The sequence below is a fragment of the Gallus gallus genome, chromosome Z, assembly GCF_016699485.2.
Source record: "Gallus gallus isolate bGalGal1 chromosome Z, bGalGal1.mat.broiler.GRCg7b, whole genome shotgun sequence".
Classification (NCBI taxonomy): Eukaryota; Metazoa; Chordata; class Aves; order Galliformes; family Phasianidae; genus Gallus; species Gallus gallus.
In genome coordinates, this window is record NC_052572.1 from 56,187,521 (window position 1) to 56,208,838 (window position 21,318).

General features: G+C 40.8%; 1 protein-coding gene and 1 non-coding gene across 2 annotated transcripts in view; both read left to right on the top strand.

Moving 5' to 3' along the window:
- Positions 1 to 1,235: 1,235 nt before the first annotated feature.
- Positions 1,236 to 21,318, top strand: part of ZNF462 (zinc finger protein 462) — a 50,686-nt gene continuing 30,603 nt past the window's right edge. The window contains exons 1-6 of the mRNA NM_001397216.1: positions 1,236 to 1,493; positions 2,068 to 7,556; positions 8,491 to 8,655; positions 10,365 to 10,468; positions 13,770 to 13,888; positions 17,684 to 17,875. Of these exons, the coding sequence (NP_001384145.1) occupies positions 1,274 to 1,493; positions 2,068 to 7,556; positions 8,491 to 8,655; positions 10,365 to 10,468; positions 13,770 to 13,888; positions 17,684 to 17,875 (6,289 nt within the window). The 5' untranslated portion in view covers positions 1,236 to 1,273. The remainder of the gene's footprint in view (positions 1,494 to 2,067; positions 7,557 to 8,490; positions 8,656 to 10,364; positions 10,469 to 13,769; positions 13,889 to 17,683; positions 17,876 to 21,318) is intronic.
- Positions 8,415 to 8,515, top strand: MIR6565 (microRNA 6565). The gene has a single exon (NR_105431.2). It is a non-coding gene; the product is annotated as a microRNA 6565 (primary transcript).

A 21,318-nucleotide genomic window follows, 5' to 3' on the forward strand; every position in this document is an offset into this window, starting at 1 on the left:
GCTAAACCTCTGTACTTCTTGTTGCCATGGCTTATGTTACTTGGTACTATAAGGTTCCCATGGCATATGGCTAAATCAAGGAAGCCATAGTATTTCTGAGATAAGTCTTTGTTACATTTTTCCATTGTACTTCAGCAATGTTCCTGTTCCCATTGCCTTCCCTATCTTCCTCCAGTCATCACTTTCTCCCAAATATCTCACAAAGGTGATGTCTCCAGAATATGCTCAAATGAATCAGTAAACATTTTACCGAAGAGTAGAGATCACAAAATGGCAAGCGTTGGAAAGGACCTCTGGAGATCACTGAGTCAAACCCTCTGCTAAAGCAAGTTCCCTACGGTAAATTACACAGGAAAGTGTCCACATGGGTCTTAAATGTCTACGAGGAAGGAGATTCCACAACTCCTCTGGGCAGCTCGTTCCAGTGCTCTGTCACCCTCAAAGCAAAAGTTTTTTCTCATGTTCAAATTGGAACCTCCCGTGTTCCAGTTTCTACCCATTGCCTTTTGTCTTGTCACTGAACGCCACTGAAAAGAACCTGGCCCTGTCCACTTGACTCTCACTCATTAGATATCTATACACATTTATGAAATCCCCTCTGACATCTCTTACAAAGCCTTGGTGGAGGTAAGGCAAAAGAAACCATTCTACCTTGAGTTCACAAAATAGCTGTATCTTGCCTTGCTGTTATGTCTAGATTTTCCACCAACATCAGTACTACCAAAATGTTGAGCAGAAAGGCAGTTTTCTTCCTGTGGAGGCTTTTAATCTCTTGGTAGTAAAGCAGATGGTGCTTTTCATCTTCCAAGATGTTTTAGAGTGGGACATACAGATGCATAAGCCACTGTTTTCTGAATGTAATTTTGAATGTGTGATTGTTGAGGAGTGACTTGCTTTTTCTGTAGTATACGGGTTTTGGTCTTTGAACAAGACAGACTTCTGAACAGTGGCTCTGTCCAGTGTAATGGAAAAGCCAAGGGGGCAAAGTCCATTGAATCAACAGTTAATTGTCAGAAAGTTGACTGTAGTGTTTAGTCAGCAACTTGTAAGCTACCTAGGTAGGACTTCATATGAATCCAAACTGATTGCTCTTGTAGTGAGTACAGATTGAGTTTTACACTGCAGTAGTTATGGAATCTCTGGAAGCAACTGTCTTTACAAACATGACCTTACCTTTTCTTAGAATTCCTTTAAATGGCATTACTGTAAAACCTTTCTTCTTCACATCCTCTCTCCTGCAGAATTTTCTCATGTAAAGGATCATCCTTGAACCATGGAGGTGCTGCAGTGTGATGGCTGTGATTTTCGAGCTCCATCTTATGAAGACCTAAAAGCTCACATCCAGGATGTTCACACTGCTTTCCTGCAGCCAACTGATGTCTCTGAGGAAAGTCCTAGCCAGCCAAGGTCTGGTTCCATGAATGCTAGCAACCAGACTGAAGTTGAATTTTCTTCTGTAAAGGATGAATTTACAATTGCAGATGAAATAGCAGGTAAATCTTAACTCTAACCTCCTATTTCGCATGTGGCTTACTTCAGTATATATTAGCTAACACTTTTAATTTGACTGTAAAAATTACATTATCCTTATTGCTGTGGCAACAAACTGGGCGTATTAGCTTCAGCCGTATTGGTTCTGGCCACAGCCTTTTCTGTAAGTAGAAATATGGAGGATGGTTTTATTTCTTAGCTGTTTTTCATCTGTTGCTTCACAAGGCTTTTGTTCGTCAGCTTTTCATTGTTCTTCATCACCATGAAGCTTCTCAGAGTTTTCAATTTTATTAGTATACTAGATTTTTTTTTCCCCCCATAAAAGATGATTTTGGAATTGGCCTATCCCAGACTGCACACAGTATCATATACATGTACATATTGTGCACAGTGGTCATTTTTCTGAACATTGCCAGATACATAGACCTCATCATAAGACAGTGAGAGAATCCTGGTGTTATTGTTACCTGTACAGGGTGCAGTTGTATTCTTAAACATACAGGGTGGGTGGAGAAAAAGCCTCTGTATTATTTATTTATTTATTTATTTATATATTCACCTTGATTCTCATTTTAGGGCAAAATGCAACAAGTCAGATGGGGACTGGAAGTTACTATAGCCAGAGCCAGACTTTCTATGGTCAGCATATGGCTCCAAATCCTAAACCAACCAACAAATTTTTCCAGTGCAAGTTCTGTGTGCGTTACTTCCGTTCCAAAAACCTCCTTATAGAGCACACACGCAAGGTTCATGGAGCACAGGCTGGGGGGAGCTCAGTGGGGCCACCATCCGCTAGTTCCTTAAATTACAACATCATGATGCATGAAGGGTTTGGCAAAGTTTTCAGTTGCCAGTTCTGCACCTACAAGTCACCCAGGCGTGCAAGGATTATTAAGCACCAGAAAATGTATCACAAAAACAACCTGAAAGAGAGTTCAACTCCCCCTGCAGCTTCCACTGCTATATCTGAATCGACATCTGCTTCTGTGCCAGTGCAGGAACCCTGCAAGGAGCTGCCTGCAGAGGTGGTGGAGCGGAGCATTTTGGAGTCCATGGTCAAGCCCCTGACAAAGTCTAGGGGCAACTTTTGCTGTGAATGGTGCAGCTACCAGACACCACGAAGGGAGCGCTGGTGTGACCACATGATGAAGAAGCACCGCAGCATGGTGAAAATACTGTCAAGCCTGAGGCAGCAACAAGAAGGAACCAGTGCACCTGATGTACAGAATAAGAGTGCCCAGAATGCCTCCCCAAACTCTAATTATATTTCCATGAATACAACAGGACGTGAGATGTCGAATGCTAATGTCTCAAACTTCAGGAGCTCTATGGGCAATTCCCTTATCAGGCCCAACTCTTCTACATCTTCCAAGTTTTCTTCTGTGTCTTACCCTCAAATGAAGCCTAAGTCACCTCACAACTCGAGCATAGTTAATTTGTCTGACAGATCCCGCTATGGAATTGCTGATATGACAAATTCTTCTGCTGACCTGGAAACAAACAGTATGCTAAATGACTCCAGCTCAGATGAAGAGCTAAATGAAATGGACAGCGAGAATGGCTTGAACTCCATGGATCACCAGACCACAGGAATGTCCGCAGAGCAGCTGATGGGATCCGATGGCAACAAACTATTGGAGACAAAGGGAATTCCCTTCAGAAGGTATATGAACAGATTCCAGTGTCCTTTTTGCCCTTTCCTGACGATGCATCGCCGAAGCATTTCCCGTCACATTGAGAACATCCACCTGTCTGGGAAGACAGCTGTGTACAAGTGTGATGAATGCCCTTTTACTTGTAAGAGTTCATTAAAACTTGGTGCCCACAAGCAATGCCATACAGGTACAACATCAGACTGGGACACTGTGAATTCTCAGGCTGAAAGCATTGCCTCTTCTTTGAACGACAGCACAGTGTCATATGAGAGTGGAAATATAAATGGTAGGAAGTCTGCTGGGATGATGGAACCAGTGCAGCAGCAGCAGCAGCAACAGCAACAACAGCAATCACCCCAGCCCCACTCACAGCATCCATACAAGTGCACAATGTGCAACTATTCCACCACGACCTTGAAAGGCCTCAGAGTTCATCAGCAGCACAAGCATTCATTCTGTGACAACTTGCCAAAATACGATGGACCACCATCCAACACACCACAAGAGAGTGAGGCAGATGCTCACACTTCTGCCAGCACAGTGAAAAAGAGCCAGACCTCGATCCTTGGGCTCTCATCTAAAAATAATTTTGTTGCAAAGGCCCCTCGGAAGGTGTCAAATGATTTTCCTTTAGATCTCTCGCCAGTGAAAAAGAGAACTAGAATTGATGAAATAGCAAGTAATCTGCAGAGCAAAATCAGCCAAAACAAACAGCAAGAAGATGCTGTGATCAATGTAGAGGATGATGAGGAAGAGGAGGAAGACAATGAGGTGGAGATAGAAGTGGAGTTAGACAGAGAAGAAGAGCAAACAGAACCAATGATAGAAGTTTCCAGTTCTTATGCTCCACAGCAAATGTGGGGAAGAGAGGCTAATGATTCCCAGAAGGAGACAAACTTCAGAAGCTTGCAGCATGATTACAATTCTGCCAATGGAGCAGAGATTGAGCTCACTCTATCAGAAGATGAGGAAGATTATTATTCTTCCGTCAGCATGAAGGAACATCAGAGCCCTAATGCCTCTGTTCTGGGGGGCCAATCAAACATGTATGGTACTGATCAGAACAACGAGAATGCAGAGTTCAGTGACTCCGGCAGGCTTTACTATTGTAAACACTGTGATTTCAGCAACAAATCTGCCCGGAGTGTTAGCACCCACTACCAGCGAATGCATCCCTATATTAAATTCAGCTTTAGGTATATTTTGGATCCCAATGATCATAGTGCTGTATACCGATGTCTTGAGTGCTATATTGACTACACAAACTTTGAAGACTTGCAGCAGCATTATGGAGAGCATCACCCTGAAGCTATGAATGTACTGAACTTTGATCATTCTGATTTGATCTACCGCTGTCGCTTCTGCTCTTACACAAGCCCAAATGTTAGAAGCCTGATGCCACATTACCAAAGAATGCATCCCACAGTGAAAATTAACAATGCAATGATATTTTCAAGTTACGTTGTTGAGCAGCAAGAAGGACTAAACACAGAGTCTCAAACACTAAGAGAGATCTTGAATTCTGCTCCAAAAACTATGGCAACCTCTACTCCTGTGGCTCGCGGGGCTGGTGTGCCAGCTGGCTTTAACAAAAGTGCTGCCAAGAGTTTTAGCCCTGAATGTGAAAATCAGAAGGAGCCTTCAGTCAATAGCGTGGTCGTTTATGACTGTGATGTGTGTTCATTTGCAAGCCCTAATATGCATTCAGTTTTGGTTCATTACCAGAAAAAGCACCCCGAAGAAAAAGCATCGTATTTCAGAATTCAGAAGACCATGCGTGTAGTTTCTGTTGACAGGGGCTCTGCCCTGGCACAGATGTCTTTTGAGATGGGAACACCTGTCTCCCCAAAATTGTCCAACTTGGCTTCTCCGCCTCCCCCCCCACCACCCCCAGACCTTGCTACTGAACTCTACTATTGCAAACACTGTTCATACAGCAACCGCTCAGTTGTGGGAGTGCTTGTCCACTACCAGAAAAGGCACCCGGAGATAAAGGTCACTGCCAAATATATCAGACAGGCACCTCCCACTGCAGCAATGATGAGGGCTGGTGAGCTGCCACCTGGTATACAGAGGCCACCAGTGTCAATGCAACAGTTGAGCCGAGGTGGTTCCGAGACCTCTGTGAATCCTCCTGAGAATGAAATGTTTTTCTGCCAACACTGTGATTATGGAAACCGAACCGTGAAAGGAGTGCTCATTCATTATCAAAAGAAGCATCGTGACTTCAAAGCTAATGCAGATGTGATTAGACAGCATACAGCCACCATTAGAAGCCTTTGCGATCGCAGCCAGAAGAAGTCATCTGGCAGCGTGTCTGCTCACACCTCTAGCACTGAACGAGACAAGTCCAAGCTGAGAGCCCTGAAGTGCAGGCAGTGCAGCTACACATCACCTTACTTCTATGCATTGAGGAAGCATATTAAGAAAGATCACCCAAATCTGAAGGCCACGGTTACATCTATTCTGAGATGGGCATTTTTGGATGGTTTGATAGAGGCTGGTTATCACTGTGAGTGGTGCATTTATTCACACACAGAGCCAAGTGGTTTGCTTGTGCATTACCAAAGGAGACATCCTGAGCATTATGTTGACTATACTTACATGGCGACTAAACTCTGGGCGGGTCCCGATCCTTCCCCTCCTGCCCTAGTGCTGCCAGCAGAAGCAAAGACCTATAAATGCAGAGACTGCATTTTTGAAGCATCTTCCATTTGGGATATTACTAATCACTACCAAGCTTTTCACCCTTGGGCCATGAATGGGGATGAATCTGTGCTGTTGGATATCATCAAGGAGAAAGATGCTGCTGAGAAGTCTGGCACACAGCCTGATGAAGCTGGGGTCAGGATGGATTCTGAAGACCAGATAACAACCTCACAAATGGACCAGGAACCAGAGTGTGCAGAGGATCCCAGCCTTTCCCAGGAAAAAACTGTGCAGCTGGCTTCTGCAAACCCCGCCATCTCCTCTACTCCTTATCAGTGTACAGTTTGCCAGTCTGAATACAACAACTTGCATGGACTTCTGACACATTATGGCAAAAAACATCCTGGCATGAAAGTGAAAGCTGCAGACTTTGCTCAGGATATAGACATTAACCCAGGGGCCGTGTACAAGTGTAGACACTGCCCATACATTAACACACGCATTCATGGCGTTCTCACACACTACCAGAAGCGGCACCCGTCAATTAAGGTCACTGCTGAAGACTTTGTGCATGATGTGGAGCAGTCAACTGATATTGCTCAGAATGATGTGGAAGAGACGAGTAGGATTTTCAAGCAAGGCTATGGTGCTTATCGATGCAAACTGTGCCCTTATACTCATGGTACACTGGAGAAGCTCAAAATTCACTATGAGAAATACCACAATCAGCCTGAATTTGATGTTTTTGCCCAGTCACCACCAAAAGTATCCGCTTCCCTGGAGCCAGACATGGTGACTGAAATCAAGGCCTCTCCTGAAATTGCTGCTGAGGATGTTGGAGAAATCTCTGTTGCAGCGCCTCATTTTTCCAGTTCTCATTTAGTGTCTCACACAGTTTTCCGGTGTCAGCTCTGCAAATATTTTTGCTCTACCCGGAAGGGGATAGCCAGACACTACCGCATCAAACATAACAATGTCCGGGCGCAGCCAGAGGGCAAGAACAACCTCTTCAAATGTGCTTTGTGTTCCTACACCAACCCTATTCGCAAAGGGCTTGCGGCACACTACCAGAAAAGACATGACATTGATGCTTACTACACTCATTGCTTAGCAGCCTCCAGGACAGTAAGCGACAAACCCAATAAAGTGATCATTCCATCTCCTCCCAAAGATGACACTCCTCAGTTAAGTGAGGAACTAAGGAGAGCTGTAGAGAAGAAGAAATGCTCGCTTTGTTCCTTCCAGTCCTTCAGCAAAAAGGGTATTGTGTCCCACTACATGAAGCGTCACCCCGGTGTTTTCCCGAAGAAGCAGCATGCAAGCAAGCTTGGGGGTTACTTCACTGCCGTGTATGCTGATGAGCATGAAAAGCTGACTCCAGCTGAGGAGAGGAATGAGTTTGAGAAGCCTGAAGTGGAAAGTGAGGCTCAGGAAATTGAGTGGCTTCCCTTCAGGTGCATAAAATGTTTCAAGCTGTCCTTCAGCACAGCAGAGCTGCTGTGCATGCATTACACTGACCACCACAGCAAGGATTTGAAGAGAGACTTTACCATACTGGGAAGTGGCACCCGCTCTCAGAATGCTGTCTACCAGTGCAAGCACTGTGATATGAAATTGCATAGCACAGCAGAGCTGACTGCACACTTGAATGGTCACAATGAGGAGTTCCAGAAACGTGCCAAACGTCAGGAGAGGAGGAAGCAGCTTCTGAGCAAGCAGAAATATGCAGATGGTGCTTTTGCAGATTTCAAACAAGAGAGGGTAAGGATCTGTGTGTCTGGTCTCTTTCCCTGTACTCCCTTCCCTGCTGAGGGAGAAAAACAAAAACATTACCCTTCTGCACCCCAAGAGGCTGCCTGTTACTAATGCCCACTTGCATGTTCTGTTTGACAGCCAAATGACCACAGGCTAATGAATGACTCAGCTTGCCAGTTGAGCTCTATAAGTCAATTACACATTCTGTTTTAATTTCCTCATCCCTTCCTTCGTCTTCCACCTCTCCCTAGGTTCCGTAGGAGGCCCTTAGCCTTCTAACTAACTGCTTCCTTCAGTATTCTCCTTATCTTTCCTTCCTCCTACCCTTCTGGAAGACCATCTGGATCTGACAGTTCCTTGTTCTTTTGTTGCAAGGCAGCCATATACTAGATTCATTATAAAATGTCCCAGCCCCATTTTAAGTGTACCATTGAATAACACTTTAGTTTACTTCTCAATCTTGTTTCTTCCAGTACTTTCTCTTATAAACCACTAAGTACTAAAATGACAGGAATCTGTCTGATGACTGAAGCTTTGGACAAGTGCCCCATAATCAGAAAAACAAATTGTGCTTTTATCTTGCTCATGCGCACCATTCCTTCTGCTTCAGTGTGGAATACAGTTGCTGCAGAAAATATCCTCACAGCTGTGGGGGAAGTAGAGGTGTCATGAAAGAGCACAGTTTCAGGTCAAATTGCATAGTCTTCTGGAGTACTGCTGTTATGCAGAAACTGAAAGTTTCTGTTGCACAGATGTCCTGCCCTCTTATTCTGGAGACATTAATAGACATCAGCAAAAATTGACCTTGCTGTTTCTCAAAACGTGACTTGTACATCAAGCATAATTTCCCTCCAGCTGCAAAATCTAGTCTGTATTCCTTAAAATGAGGTAGCAAAGCACACTTCAGTGTATGAATTGATCTGTGCTTGTGTACTCATAGGCTTTTGGACACCTGGAAGATGTTTCAAAACTTAAAGAGCGGAAAGTGGTTGGTTACAAGTGTAAATTTTGCGTGGAAGTCCATCCAACACTTCGAGCCATTTGTAATCACCTCCGCAAACATGTCCAGTATGGGAATGTCTCTTCTGTGTCAGCTACAGTAAAGGTGAGAATTTTAAAACTGTGACCTCAACTTTTTGCATTGTTTAAGGACTCATTGAAAACCTTTGGAGGGCTCTTGTGTAGTTGAATGGATTTTGAGTCAGTTGTTTCAGTTCAGCATGATTTTTTAATCTAACACTGAATTCTTGCAGTGCACATGGTTTATTTTAAGATGTTTTAACTTTTTTCCACTCTTGATCTAGGGGCACGAAGACTATTTAATTCTCATTTCTTCTCAGCCACAAAGGAGTTGATGTCGTTGATGACCGAAAGACTTGGTTTATGAGCAGGAGGCTTTCTCTCAGCTATTATGGGCTACTTTTCTACTTAGTTAAACCATAAAAGAGCTGGTTTGTTTTGTTTTGTTTTTTAAAGAAGAGAAAGTGTGCACATTCAGATGGATGAAGTTGCTTATGGTATGCCTTTCCACAGGAAATTTCCTTGCTGGCTCCAAACAAAACATTCAGATGGCCAGCTGGGCCAGTGGTACCATTCAGGTGATTAGCTGTAAGCATGTCGTTCCTTTCTCCCTGTGAAGAAGATGTCTTCTAGAACATCTCCAAGGATAGGCTGCGCTACACAGTGTGATTTCTACTATATCGGCAGAGGCAGAGCAAGTACAATAAGGCTGTAGGAAGTAGCTGTGTATTCCTTCTCCTTGTGCTGCAGTTTGGTAAAGATTCCTGCTGCAGGTCGCAAAGTCTGACTTAGGATGATTCTTTCATGACACCAGCTATGTTTTGTAAGGAAGTAGAATCCTTCAGGGCCTAGCTCATGCTCCCTGTGGAGAGCTTTCATTGCCCTACAACTGCCCTTTCTTTACTTTACCTGACAGTATTGACAGACTGGGAGGCTTCCCTCCTTTCAGACTATTTCTCTCTTCCCTGCTTCTCATATGAATTTAATGTGGGATCAATGCCATCTTTTGAATAAAAAGATAGTATGCAGCTGGGAACAAAATCTGAAATCCAAGGCTAAAAGAACATGATACATATACTCCTACAGGTTTTTAAAGTTGCTGCAAAAATACGTGCTTTTTTTAGAGGAATTAAAGGACAGGATAGTTAAGAAAGTGAATAAGAAAACACATCTATTTTTTAAGAAGATTTTTAGAATCTTAGAGCGTCTGCTTCTTTCTTGTGAATTTGATGCTGATGGGCAGCTAGGTAGTAAAGCAGACAGGCTATTAGTTTGTAGAGTATCTACACTGTAAAGCTATATGAAAATCAGCTGAAGTGAACTTACTCTATATCCTGGCAAGTTTTCACTAATCAAGTATAGAAGATTCATTTGAAGATTATTGAGAGGAAGTTGATTCCGTTTCTTGTATCTTTGCATTATTTGACTATCAGGAGAGTTTTATTTCAACATATATGGAAGATTTTCCCCCCAAGAGTAGACCCGTTTTTCAGGAAGCCAGTAATAGGGATATATTTAGAAAAACAACATAGGGGGAAAGCTAGGTATTAAAATGAACACATGGGAAAGCCTGAGGGGCAGAAGGGAGAGAGAATTGATGGCTTTGGGGTGGTATGTGTTTTTTAGCAGGAAGCTGAAGATTCTTCAAACACAACTTTGGAGGGTTTTGAGGGAGCCAAAGACCCTGGCATTCTGGAATTTGCAGAAGCTGAATCTGGAGCATCCTTGGAAGATGAAACCAGGCCTGGGGGCTACCACTGCAGCCAGTGTGACCGGGTTTTGATGTCTATGCAGGGTCTGCGATCTCACGAGAGGAGTCACTTGGCTTTGGCCATGTTTACCCGGGAAGACAAGTACAGCTGCCAGTATTGCTCCTTTGTCTCTGCTTTCAGGCACAAGTAAGTTGTAGCTTTTAATTTTGTTTTCAAAAGAAGCACTGACTAAAAGTACTGTTTTGTAGGTTGACATTGAAAAGCACCCTCAAACTGATTTTGAGCAACACTTTTCTCAGCATTCAGGTGTTTTCTGCACAGGAAAACCTTTGTCCATCATTGTATCTGATTGCTTATAAAAGGTCACATCTTTATAGCCTGAATTTTTTTAAGCCTCTTTTTATTGCATGTAGAGGAAAAGCATGCAAGCAAATAACACAGCGTCTTTCAGAAGGTAAACAGTGAATTCCAGCACTTATGAAACCTTGCCAAATGCATGAGACTTGGCAAGTGAATAAGAGTGAAGTATATCTCTTCTTAATCTTTAATATATAGTGAACTTCTGATGTGCATAACTACATTGTTTACGTTGACTACAACTTTTTGACAATTGAGTTTTCATTTCTCATGTTAAATAGCTATTAGAAACTTTCGTTTAAAAATTGACATTTTTCTTTCTTAAGCATGATGTGCAATTTCACTCTACAGACATTTCAATTTCATATCAGCATGCCATATATGTGACCTCATCAGCCTGTTTCCTTGTCTCATGCTGCATAATGAAAATATGAAGTTGTAATAAATAGGCAGGTTCCTTCTGATTTCCTTCCTAACAATTGACTTCACCATCAGCTTAGTAATTGTTTGAGTTTATATACATTGCATGCCAAAAAAAGGAGGCTAAAGGATATTTTCTGAAGGCATCTAGAACTGAGAGAGTTTCCTCTGTGACACATCATACACGTGACAAACATTTTCTCTAGATTCTGGGAAGGGAGCTGCTTCCTTACTATCTTAACAAAAGAGATGATCCACGTGGTTATTCACTACAGGCATTCATAACACTGTCAGATACACACTAAAATTTGGTGAGGACTGCAGTCAAATGCATGTGGGAGGGAAAACAGAATAAAATGCATTTTTATACTCCTTACATTAGAAATTGAGATTTCTGTTGGTATGGCATGGCAAGCTGATGGCACAGGTTGAAAAGATCCATGGGATTGGGCAGTCAAGAGTGAAAAAGGAAATAGGGGAAGGGTGGATACTACTAAACATATCTCACCTTGCTGTGGCAAGGATGACACTGAGAACACCCTTACCTGCTTTTTGCCTAGTCAACTGGTTTGCTTCCAAAACTAGATTTCTGTTTAGTCTGTGGTCACTCTTGTTACCTACCTTAGAAATGAATAAAGTATTGTCCTATGAGTAGAAGGGTTGGTAAGCCAGGAGGTGGTGAATGACTCCACAGTTGTCACTTGATTTGATAATAGGTGTTGCTACTGTTGTCTTCATCTTTTATTTCTGATGCAATTACTCTCTTGGGAGATAAAAATTAATGAAAGAAACCAAGTCAGTATTTAACTCACCTCCTGTCCTTCTAAATCTTACCAAAACTTAACCTGCCTTTGGAAGAATGGTGCTGGCAACGTATGTGATCATGAATATGGTTTTAAGTATTACTATGTCAAACACCTTAAGGTATGTATTACAGAATAGTTTGAATATGTATTGTAACATCTTTGTCAGATTGTTTAACTGTTCAATAAGATCATTCCTTATCAGCTACTTAAAACATGTTTTTGATTTAAGCAATAGCAGGTAACAAAGAAGAAAAATTGGCTCACGCCTTCCAACAACCAGCACCAGCTCAAGAGGAGCATCATCTCCATCCAAAGAGATACTGCTCCCTCGGCTGCTAACCCTTGAATGAGAGTGAGGAGGAGTGGATCGAGGCTCCACCCCTTCTGGTCACTCAGGTGCATTGCTTGCACCTGAGCTCACTGGGTTAGCCACACCTTCCCACCTGGTGCTCAACCACTGGTTCAGGCTGTGACCTGGAAATTCTGCTGCAACTTCAGATGTTCAGTGTCTTAGTATCTGGGACATTTATCTCCCCATTTACCTAGAAAAGCTGTACGTTTTATCTTTCCACGAACTTCATCCTCAATTTTTTTTTTTTTTTTTTACATTGTGTTCATATAAAGTGGCCCTGAGAGGAGACACAAATTTATTTCTAATTTTGTTGTTGTTGTTACTGCCATCACATTTTTGAGTACACAGACTTTAGTGCTCTCGTAAACAGGGACTTTCTGGCTCAAGCACTATAGTGTGGGACTAAAGATCCAATGACAGTCTGTAGTGAGAGTAGGCTGGAATAGCCTGCACTGGACTTACATGTTGATGCTCCATAAAAACGTGATGATTGGAATAAAGCAGAAGGAAGTAAGCCTAAAACATGTCTAGAATTAAATTGGTAGATGGAGGGATAGCTTTATCAAATGCTCAGTTCTCCAGTTCACATTTTTGTTCTATTACTGCGTGTAAAGAGACTGAAATTAACCATAATCCCAAAAGATTAGTGTTTCCAAGGAAGAGGCTTTACTGGAAAAGTTTGCAACACAAGCTGAGGCTACCTGCCTAGCACCTTAAGGTTGTGAACTGATGACTGTGATCCACAATGTGGAAGCTGCAGAGCTCTGCAGGTCTTAGAATGAATTTGATCTTTTGTTACAAACTGTGGAAAGTGCCCTTTTTCCTTTCAGGATTTCACTCAGCTGTTAGAAGAAGCTGTGGAGAGAGCAGGTTGTGATCACACCCCCATATTCAGGCTGTCAGTTTCTGTGAAGAAAGTAGAGGCTGCTCATAGCCACCCCTTCTTCTCTTGTTGCGCATTGTTCAGGATCTCCCTCACTGTTTTTCCTGAAACTCTGTTGCCTTTTAATCCTGGAACTCATCAACTGCAGCCTGCTGGCACCCTCCCCAGAGTAGGATCACTAATCTGCTTTTGCTGTAACCAAAAGAAGGCTTCCTCATTAAAGCTGGTCAAAAATATCTTTATTTTTAAATTTTAATTTATTTATTTTTTATACCATCAAGAGGACAAAAAAGAGGCATATTTTCACAAAAAATGTCTGCCAGGAAAAGAAATGTATGTAGTGTATATTTCTTGTATATTTCTTGTTTCTATCAACTGATCTCTTAAGTCTGGATCAAGTATAATTTAATTTATACTAATCTTGCCATAGAAGTTTATTTAAGTGGCTTGCTTTCTACATAACAGAATTGGTGTTAGCTCTGCTCCTTTTCTTCAGATTAGACTCTGCTTTATTCTGTAGGCCGACCTGTTGAGTTTAAAGAGATGGTAGAAGAGCTTCATATTCCTCTTATTTAATTTCTTATTGCTCTGTTGTACTTTGCATTTAGAGGAATAGTTTAAATGTTTTACTCTTTTATTTTTCCCGTTTCTGTCTTTCTCTTTTTCAAGTCTGGATCGTCATATGCAGACCCATCATGGACACCATAAGCCGTTCCGTTGCAAACTGTGCCCATTCAAGTCCTCTTACAATAGCCGCCTGAAAACCCATATACTCAAGGCTCATGCTGGTAAGTTTTCTCCCTTAGTTTTGCAGTGCAGCAACAGAAATGGCCTTTGTATTCTTGTTGCTCATCAGAGATGCTGGTTTGAATCCCGTGTTTTGTCACCAAATTTGGGTAAGATTTTTATGGCAAATCAGGATTGGCCAACATATGCACTTACTGGAATTGGTGAAAGTTTGGATAATGTTTCTGGAAAGACAAGAATTTTAAATAAGGTTGAGTACTTCATAAGTTGCCTGTTTTATTTTCATTGTTGTAAACGATGAATGAATTTACTCAGTCTGCTTACACCCATGTCTTAACTTCACTCTGTTGTATTTCTATTTATGTTTGTGCTTTAGTTGGGAAAAGGCTTGTGAATTGAATGTTGTTGAATGTTGTTTCTGGTAGACTCTGATGTGGCTTTCATGATAAAGCCAAAGACTGCAGACTTCAGGTCTATGTACAGCAGAACATCATCATTCTATTATCACACATGGAAATTTATCTTGCAGTTCTCTGTATTGCATGGCAGAGTACATAAATGCAAACATGCTGCTGATGAACCAGAATTGGGAAGGGGATGTGTCATGCAGGATAGGTCATCACAGGGTATTGCACCTTTGATTATTAAAAAACTTGAGAGTCAAAATTTCCTGGTAGGTGTCTTGTCTCCATTCCTTGGCCCTAGACTCTTGACATCATCATACATCATGGCTGAAAGTTTATTAGAACATTAGAGTCAAGCACCGCTGATTGTGATCCCTATTGTTGCATCTTTCTGGTTAAAAAGATGAAAAAGCAACCCCCAAACCACAGTCCAAATGTGCACTTTAATACAAATAATGGAATATTGACTGATCTAAGAGGAGCGTGAATAGACCAGTTTTCACCAGTTACTTGGAAATAGAAACTACTGGAACAGATGACACAGGGCTACAAGTGTGTTCCCTTGTCTTATAATTTGTTTACGTCACACTATACTCAAGTTTGGGGTGGAGGAGGAAGATGTGAAAATGGGGAGAAGGCAGGAAATTTCATAACTGTCTACTGATTTTTTTTAAAAAAGATAATTATCACCCTTGATTTAAGGCACTTCTGGTAAACAAAATATAGTGGAGATTGATGATCTTCGTTGTACTCTATTTCCGATACTGGTTTCAAATGTCACAGACCTTGTGCCAGAACCCTTCTGTACTTGAGTGGGTGTTGTTGAGTAGCTGATCTGTTGCCAACCTCATAATGTATGGGACTATGGCATTCTGTAGTTTCTAGGCAATCCAACTGTATGCAGCAGTTCTTGTTTATAGAATCCCACAGTGTCCTGTATGGAGATAACACAGATCTTCATCTTCACCCAAACAGAATGTTTCCTTTATGCTGTTCTAAAGTTGTACTCTTTGTGTTACCTTGTTTGAACCTGCCTGAATTTTAGAGCCAAAGTTTGCGCGCAACTGGTACTTATTTCATACTCTTCTTCATGTATTGATTTATTTATTATGAATTTATGGTACTGAACTTGAGTGGACAGTCCTTGAAGGACCATGTTTTCAATCATACAAGAGCAAAATTTCATGGTTGCTTGGATAGTGTTTTGCACAATGACTTGTGTAATAGGGTTTTCAAAGACTTATGATCTGTTTCTGCCTCAGTCCATTTCTACCAAACAAATATTAGCATCACAGAAAATTACTTGGATGTTTTTCAGTCAGAGTTTTGCTTTGTTGTGTTTTGAGAGTCAGTCCTTCAGAAATACACACTACCGAATAAACACACGATAAAGAATTTTCTTCAGACTCCCCAGTTTTTCAGTGATGCAGTGGTTTTCTGAACCGCTTTTGTTACCATTTTTTCTCTCTTGTCAATCATCTCAATATCAGTTTATTTAGAAGTAGAAATTTCTATACCCCTTTATTTATTTGTCTAGAGTCTCCTGGAGACCTTAAAGTTCAGTAAAATCCTAAAGCACCAGAGTACTGTGGCCCTGCTCACATTCTATGCAGTCTGGAACATAATGCTCCAAGTATATATCAGGTGTTGATACTGTCCTCTCCCCTCAAATTTCTACATGTATTTAATTGTGTGTATATTAATATAATTATTTTATTAAGTGCAAAACTAGCAGTTGAAAATATGCTCTAATGAGCAAAGCTATAGTCTTGCCTCTAGAATGAAACACATCCTTTCATGCTGAGATTCTGCTGAGCTGTTCTTGATGAACAGTGGATACATGTATCAGTTGTGTCCAGACTTTTAATATGTAATCAGCCTGTGTTTCCTTTGATGTCTTTTGATGCTTTTAAGCTAGTGGTTGGTGCACGCTGTTGTCCAGCAATTTCTTACTCTGACAAACTGTGAAGGTTTATACCTGTATTTCACTGACAGTATATACTTTGGGATCTTCTTGTGGCCTTGTATTATCCTGTTCCATTAAGTTTTTGTATGTGGTTTGCAAAACATGATTTTTTTTTGTTTGTTTGTATAAAAGTAATACATAACTCTGATGTAATATGCGGGTGAGGAATACCATTTGAAAACACACAAGACAATTTCTCATTTCATCAGTTTGGGCTCTTTCAGATGTACCAAAAGAGGCTTTCTGGGAGTTTGTGTTTTATCCCAAAAATTAGCGTAGTTTTTCTGGAAGAGAGGGTTGAGTGTTATGTTTTTTGTATAATGGTTGCTGATCTTTTCAGGTGTGCTTACTCCGACTTGCTTCAATAAGCATGTTTACACGTTCCCTTTTGGTTCACATATTTGTGGTGTTGGAAATGATGCTGTTTGAGAACCATGTTTGTTAAATTTATCGAGAGATGGAAAACATATTCTGCCTTGTTCATGACCAGAGCTCTTGTTCTTCTGTTACTGTTCATGAGTATTTCACTCCAATATTAGTTTTGGCTCTTTGTATGCAACTCATATGTGGCCAGTGTTACTGTTGTACATGGAAGTGGCACTTCCAAAACAATAACTTGGCACCTGTGTAATATCACATTGTTTCTGTTGGGACAGTTTCACTTTGTGTTCCAGTTGCCTCCATGCTTAATGCAAAACAAATCTTATCTAAGGATTTGTTTCCCTTTGTTTGCTGTCTCTGTAGCTTGGAATGTGTTCAAAGTTAAGTTCACTACTGTTCATTACTTCTGTTCTTTCACTTCTTTTGGTGCTTTTTCATAACACGCTTTCACATAGCCTTGCAGATACGCACTTTTCTTGGTATTGCCATGTTTGCTTCTTGTTGTAAACCAACCTTGACTTGGTTACCAGTTTTGTGCAGATTATTCCTGCATAGTGGCAAGTTTTTTGTAAGGAAAATGCGTCCTTCCCAAATGTAAATGCCTTTTTTTTTTTTTTTTTTGCACTGCTTCTTTTTTTTTCCCTCTTTTTTTTTTTTTTTTTTGAGGGACCTCTGTTAGCATTTTCTAGTGTCCTTCTTGCTTCTTTAAGCTGCATGCAGAAACAAATGACTTCACCTTCTATAGTTGCTGTGCTCCCCAGAATGTTTGGAAAGGCTGTAGTTCAGTGACTCCATTTTCATCTCAGAGTCTGTTTTCTTCTCATACCATGCAATGCAGGCATGCTAATAGTTTGGTCTCTGTTTTTTGGCATCAATCACTTTACAAGGATCTACAGTTGTCCAAGAGATGGCGCAAACTCCAGATTGTTCCAGCAAGGAAATGCACGTAGCTTGTTCTCACTGTGATCAGTCTGGTGCTGAAGGAATCCATGGGAACTTTACTGCCAAGTTCAGTAGGAGAAGTATGGGGGCCCCATTTTGTTTCTTTTGTGAGCTGATGACTTGCCTGTATTTCGCTCACCCAGGTGAACATGCCTACAAATGTTCCTCCTGCTCATTTTCCACCATGACAATCAGCCAGCTGAAAGAGCATTCCTTGAAAGTGCATGGGAAAGCACTGACACTACCAAGACCCCGCATTGTCAACCTTGCAGCCTCACACGCCCACCACACCTCCAAGAACCACACTCCTGCTGAAGAAGTGGAGGACTCTAATGGTAAGAGGTGCCTCAGAGCAAGAATTTAATTTTCTAAGGTGCCACTTAATATATTGGTTAAAAACAACAACCAAAAAACTCCCCCCCCAAAAAAACAACAAAGAGCAGGCAGCTTGTCCAAAAAGCAGCTTCATTTGATCATTAATAAAAATCAGAAGTTGCACAAAACAGAAGTATACATGGTTTTTTAGGACGATTTTTAGATCCTCATTAGTGCGTACCTCATTAACTTATCCTGTCACCAGTTGAGTTTAGAATATGTCAGTGCTGGCTTTACTTCTTAGCAAGATTTAAATTGCAGAAAATTTTCAAAGGCAGAGCTTCTATTGATAGCCAGTGGGAAGAGGATCATCTAATTCCATCCACACTCCTGAAAAACAGCAAAACAGCCCTTTGTCTTGTTAGAGAACTTCACTGAAATCGTAAGATTAAGCTTAAAATGTGAACGTATAATGATAATGAAAGTAATTATTCCTCTTGCTCTCACTACAGAGGACAAAAAAAGTACATCTAGATACTAAGCTGCATCTGCAAGAAGGAGAATTTGAGAACTGTTTTCTTTTGTATATTTTCCTTGAAAGCTGTTAATCACTTGATGCTAGAGGAATACCCAGAAAACACTTAGAAAACAGCAAAGGATGCTGTTTACAGGCAAAATGCAAACTCATAGAAGAGATTTTATGCAGTACCATAGAAAGTGCAAAGACTTCTTAAGTGGTAGATAATGAGGTATGTTTTGGATGTCAGTTCCTGTCAAACAAGAAGAGAGCAAGTCTTCAGGCCAAAAAATATTGATTCCATACATGGAACTGTCAGACAATTCCGAAGACAATGAGAGAACTGGAGCACCCCTCCTACAAAGACAGGCTGAGGGAGCTGGGCTTGTGCAGCCTGGAAAAGAGAAGGCTCCAGTGAGACCTTATTGTAGCCTTCCAGTACTTAGAGGGAGCTTATAAACAGGAGGGAGGATTGTGTTTTAACATGGCCGGATACTGACAGGACAAGGGGGAACTGTTTTAAACTGAAAGATAGGAGATTTTGTTTAGATATTAGGAGGAAACTCTTTACTCAGAGTGCAATGAGGCCCTGGCACAGCTGCCCAGAGAAGCTGTGGTTCCCCATCCCCAGAGGCACTCAAGGCCAGGTTGGATGGGGCACTGGAAGCCTGAGCTGGTGGAGCAATTCTACCCATTGCAGGGGGTGGGAATGGGTGGGCTTAAAGATCCCTTCGAACATAAGCCATGCTAGGATTCTGTAATTCATGGATGAGTTGCACAGAGGTGGAGAATGTAGGTGAAGCTGAAAAAGCTTAGACCTGCCTATGTTTGAGGAACTGTAATCTGTTAGAAATGGGGAGAAAACAATTCTTCCCAGAAGTTTGAGGGAAGTTTTTGGTGGATTTTTTTTGTTCATTTTGTCTCTTATTAAAAAACTTCTTTGTTTGTTTTGTTAGTTTGTTTGTTTCTGGCAAAGTGAGGGAGCGTTTTAAATATTATCAGTAACTTTTTGTGACATTTTTGCTCTCCCATCTTCCCTTCTTTCCTATTTTGCCCCAAAAATAAGTGAAATAAGTGCCCAAAATATGTGAAATGAGAAAGAGAGGAAGATGAGAACTAAGTGCATAAAATGGTGGAAAGGAGTATAAAGAAAAAAGTAATCAGCATAGAAATAGTTACTTGAGGAGAGAAACAAATGTTTTTTGTGGTTAGGCAAGTCACTTCTGGAGTCAGAATCAGAATCTTATCAAAAGATTTTGACCAGCTGCTCTCAGATGCCTTTTGTAAAGAAGCTGTCTGGAACAGTACAATGAAGACTTACTAACTGAGCTTTTATTTTTGCTAATGCTAGCTTAAGCTAATCCAACAAGCAGGGTACATCTTGTGATTGTACTCTGCTTTTTATTGCTTAAAAAAAAAATGTTCCACTGCTGACTTTCAAGAAGTGGAGAACAATTTTAGTGGCTATCCTTTCCTATGTGTTAGTGATCTTTGGATAGTGACAGTGGTGTTGAGACATGAAGAAGTACAATATTTGTATTCAGTAACAATGGTATACTTTCCTTTTTTGCTTATCCCAGGAGCTTAAACACATGGTTAGTGAAGTTAAAAATTCAAGCACAGATCTCTGCAGAGGATAATTTTATGGTCTTTAATGTAAATTATTAAAAAAAAAAATCTGTTAACAAAAACACCTTACGAGATTGACTCAGTTACCTAGATATGTATTGGAGCCAGAAACAAGCCTGTCCCATTTACCTTCATCATCTTTAAACAGTTACTGGTCAAGACACTTTGACAATAATTGAAGCAATCCATTGTGGAGCTAGTCTGATGAGGTGTTATAATAACAATGTTAATGTTTTACCTTGTTTGAGGAAGGCATAACCTGTTTTAAGTATTTTTGTTCATGAGGAAGTTGGCTTCAGTTTGTGTTAATGGTGGAGGCTCTTACGACATAATTTATTTTGAATAAATCAAACTAGGTAAAGACTTGTCCCAATAGTAGGAAATGCACATCTGTTTGAGCAGCTCTCATGTACAGTTGGAAATGGGACTTAGTGTAGTTGGATTTTGGTTTTGTTGCTGGGTATAAATAAACTATGCATGGGTTCTTATCAAATTAATTCACTTGGAATGTGAACTTGAGTTAGGGACGGGGTGAGTGGCAGACAAAAGGCTGCCTTGCATTGTTACGGGCCTTGTATGCTTCTCTCAAGGCAGTAGTATAAGGTGTCTGTGTTTATTTCAGTGGTGTGTCACCTGTGAAGGCTTTCTTATAGAGGCACTGATGGAAGATGCAGTTTTTTGTATCCCACCTGGTGTTCTGCATGTTATGTAATTATTTCTTTATATGTAAGATACCCTGTTTACCTTGTGTCCTAATCTAGGTAGATGTAAAACAGTCAATTCTTTTTTTTTTTTTTTTCTTTTCCTTTTTTTAAATAAATGCCATGAAAGATCAGCAAATGCAGCAAATGTTGATCACTAGTGCAAGTTCTCTCTGTTCTTGAATAGTGTAGTGGCATTGAATGGCTTGTGGTATCCACTTATTGTTGAAACAATGAGGTTGTTATTGTGGTAAATTTTTCTTCTGCTCCCCTGATAATTTATGGGTATTTTTCCTCTTAAAAAAAAAAAAGGAATAGTGATGATCTGACTATTTGCAGTTGTGTGGTTGGCTTTTTTGTTTGGATTTACTTACGTTTGCCCTTTACACTGACATGTGGCTTACAGTTTTGCAATCTTAGGGAGTAAAAACTAGGTATAAATTGAAAAACTGCAAACTGTTGGGAGAAAGATTGAGTAAATCAGCTAATAAGACCTGTTTGTGTGTTCTTTCACTGTCTTTTTGAGAACCAGAGCTTATATTCATGTTACTCTGCCCAAAAGAGCTGCATAGATTTATTGATGGTATTGTCATGGTGTGGGGCAGTATATGTCATA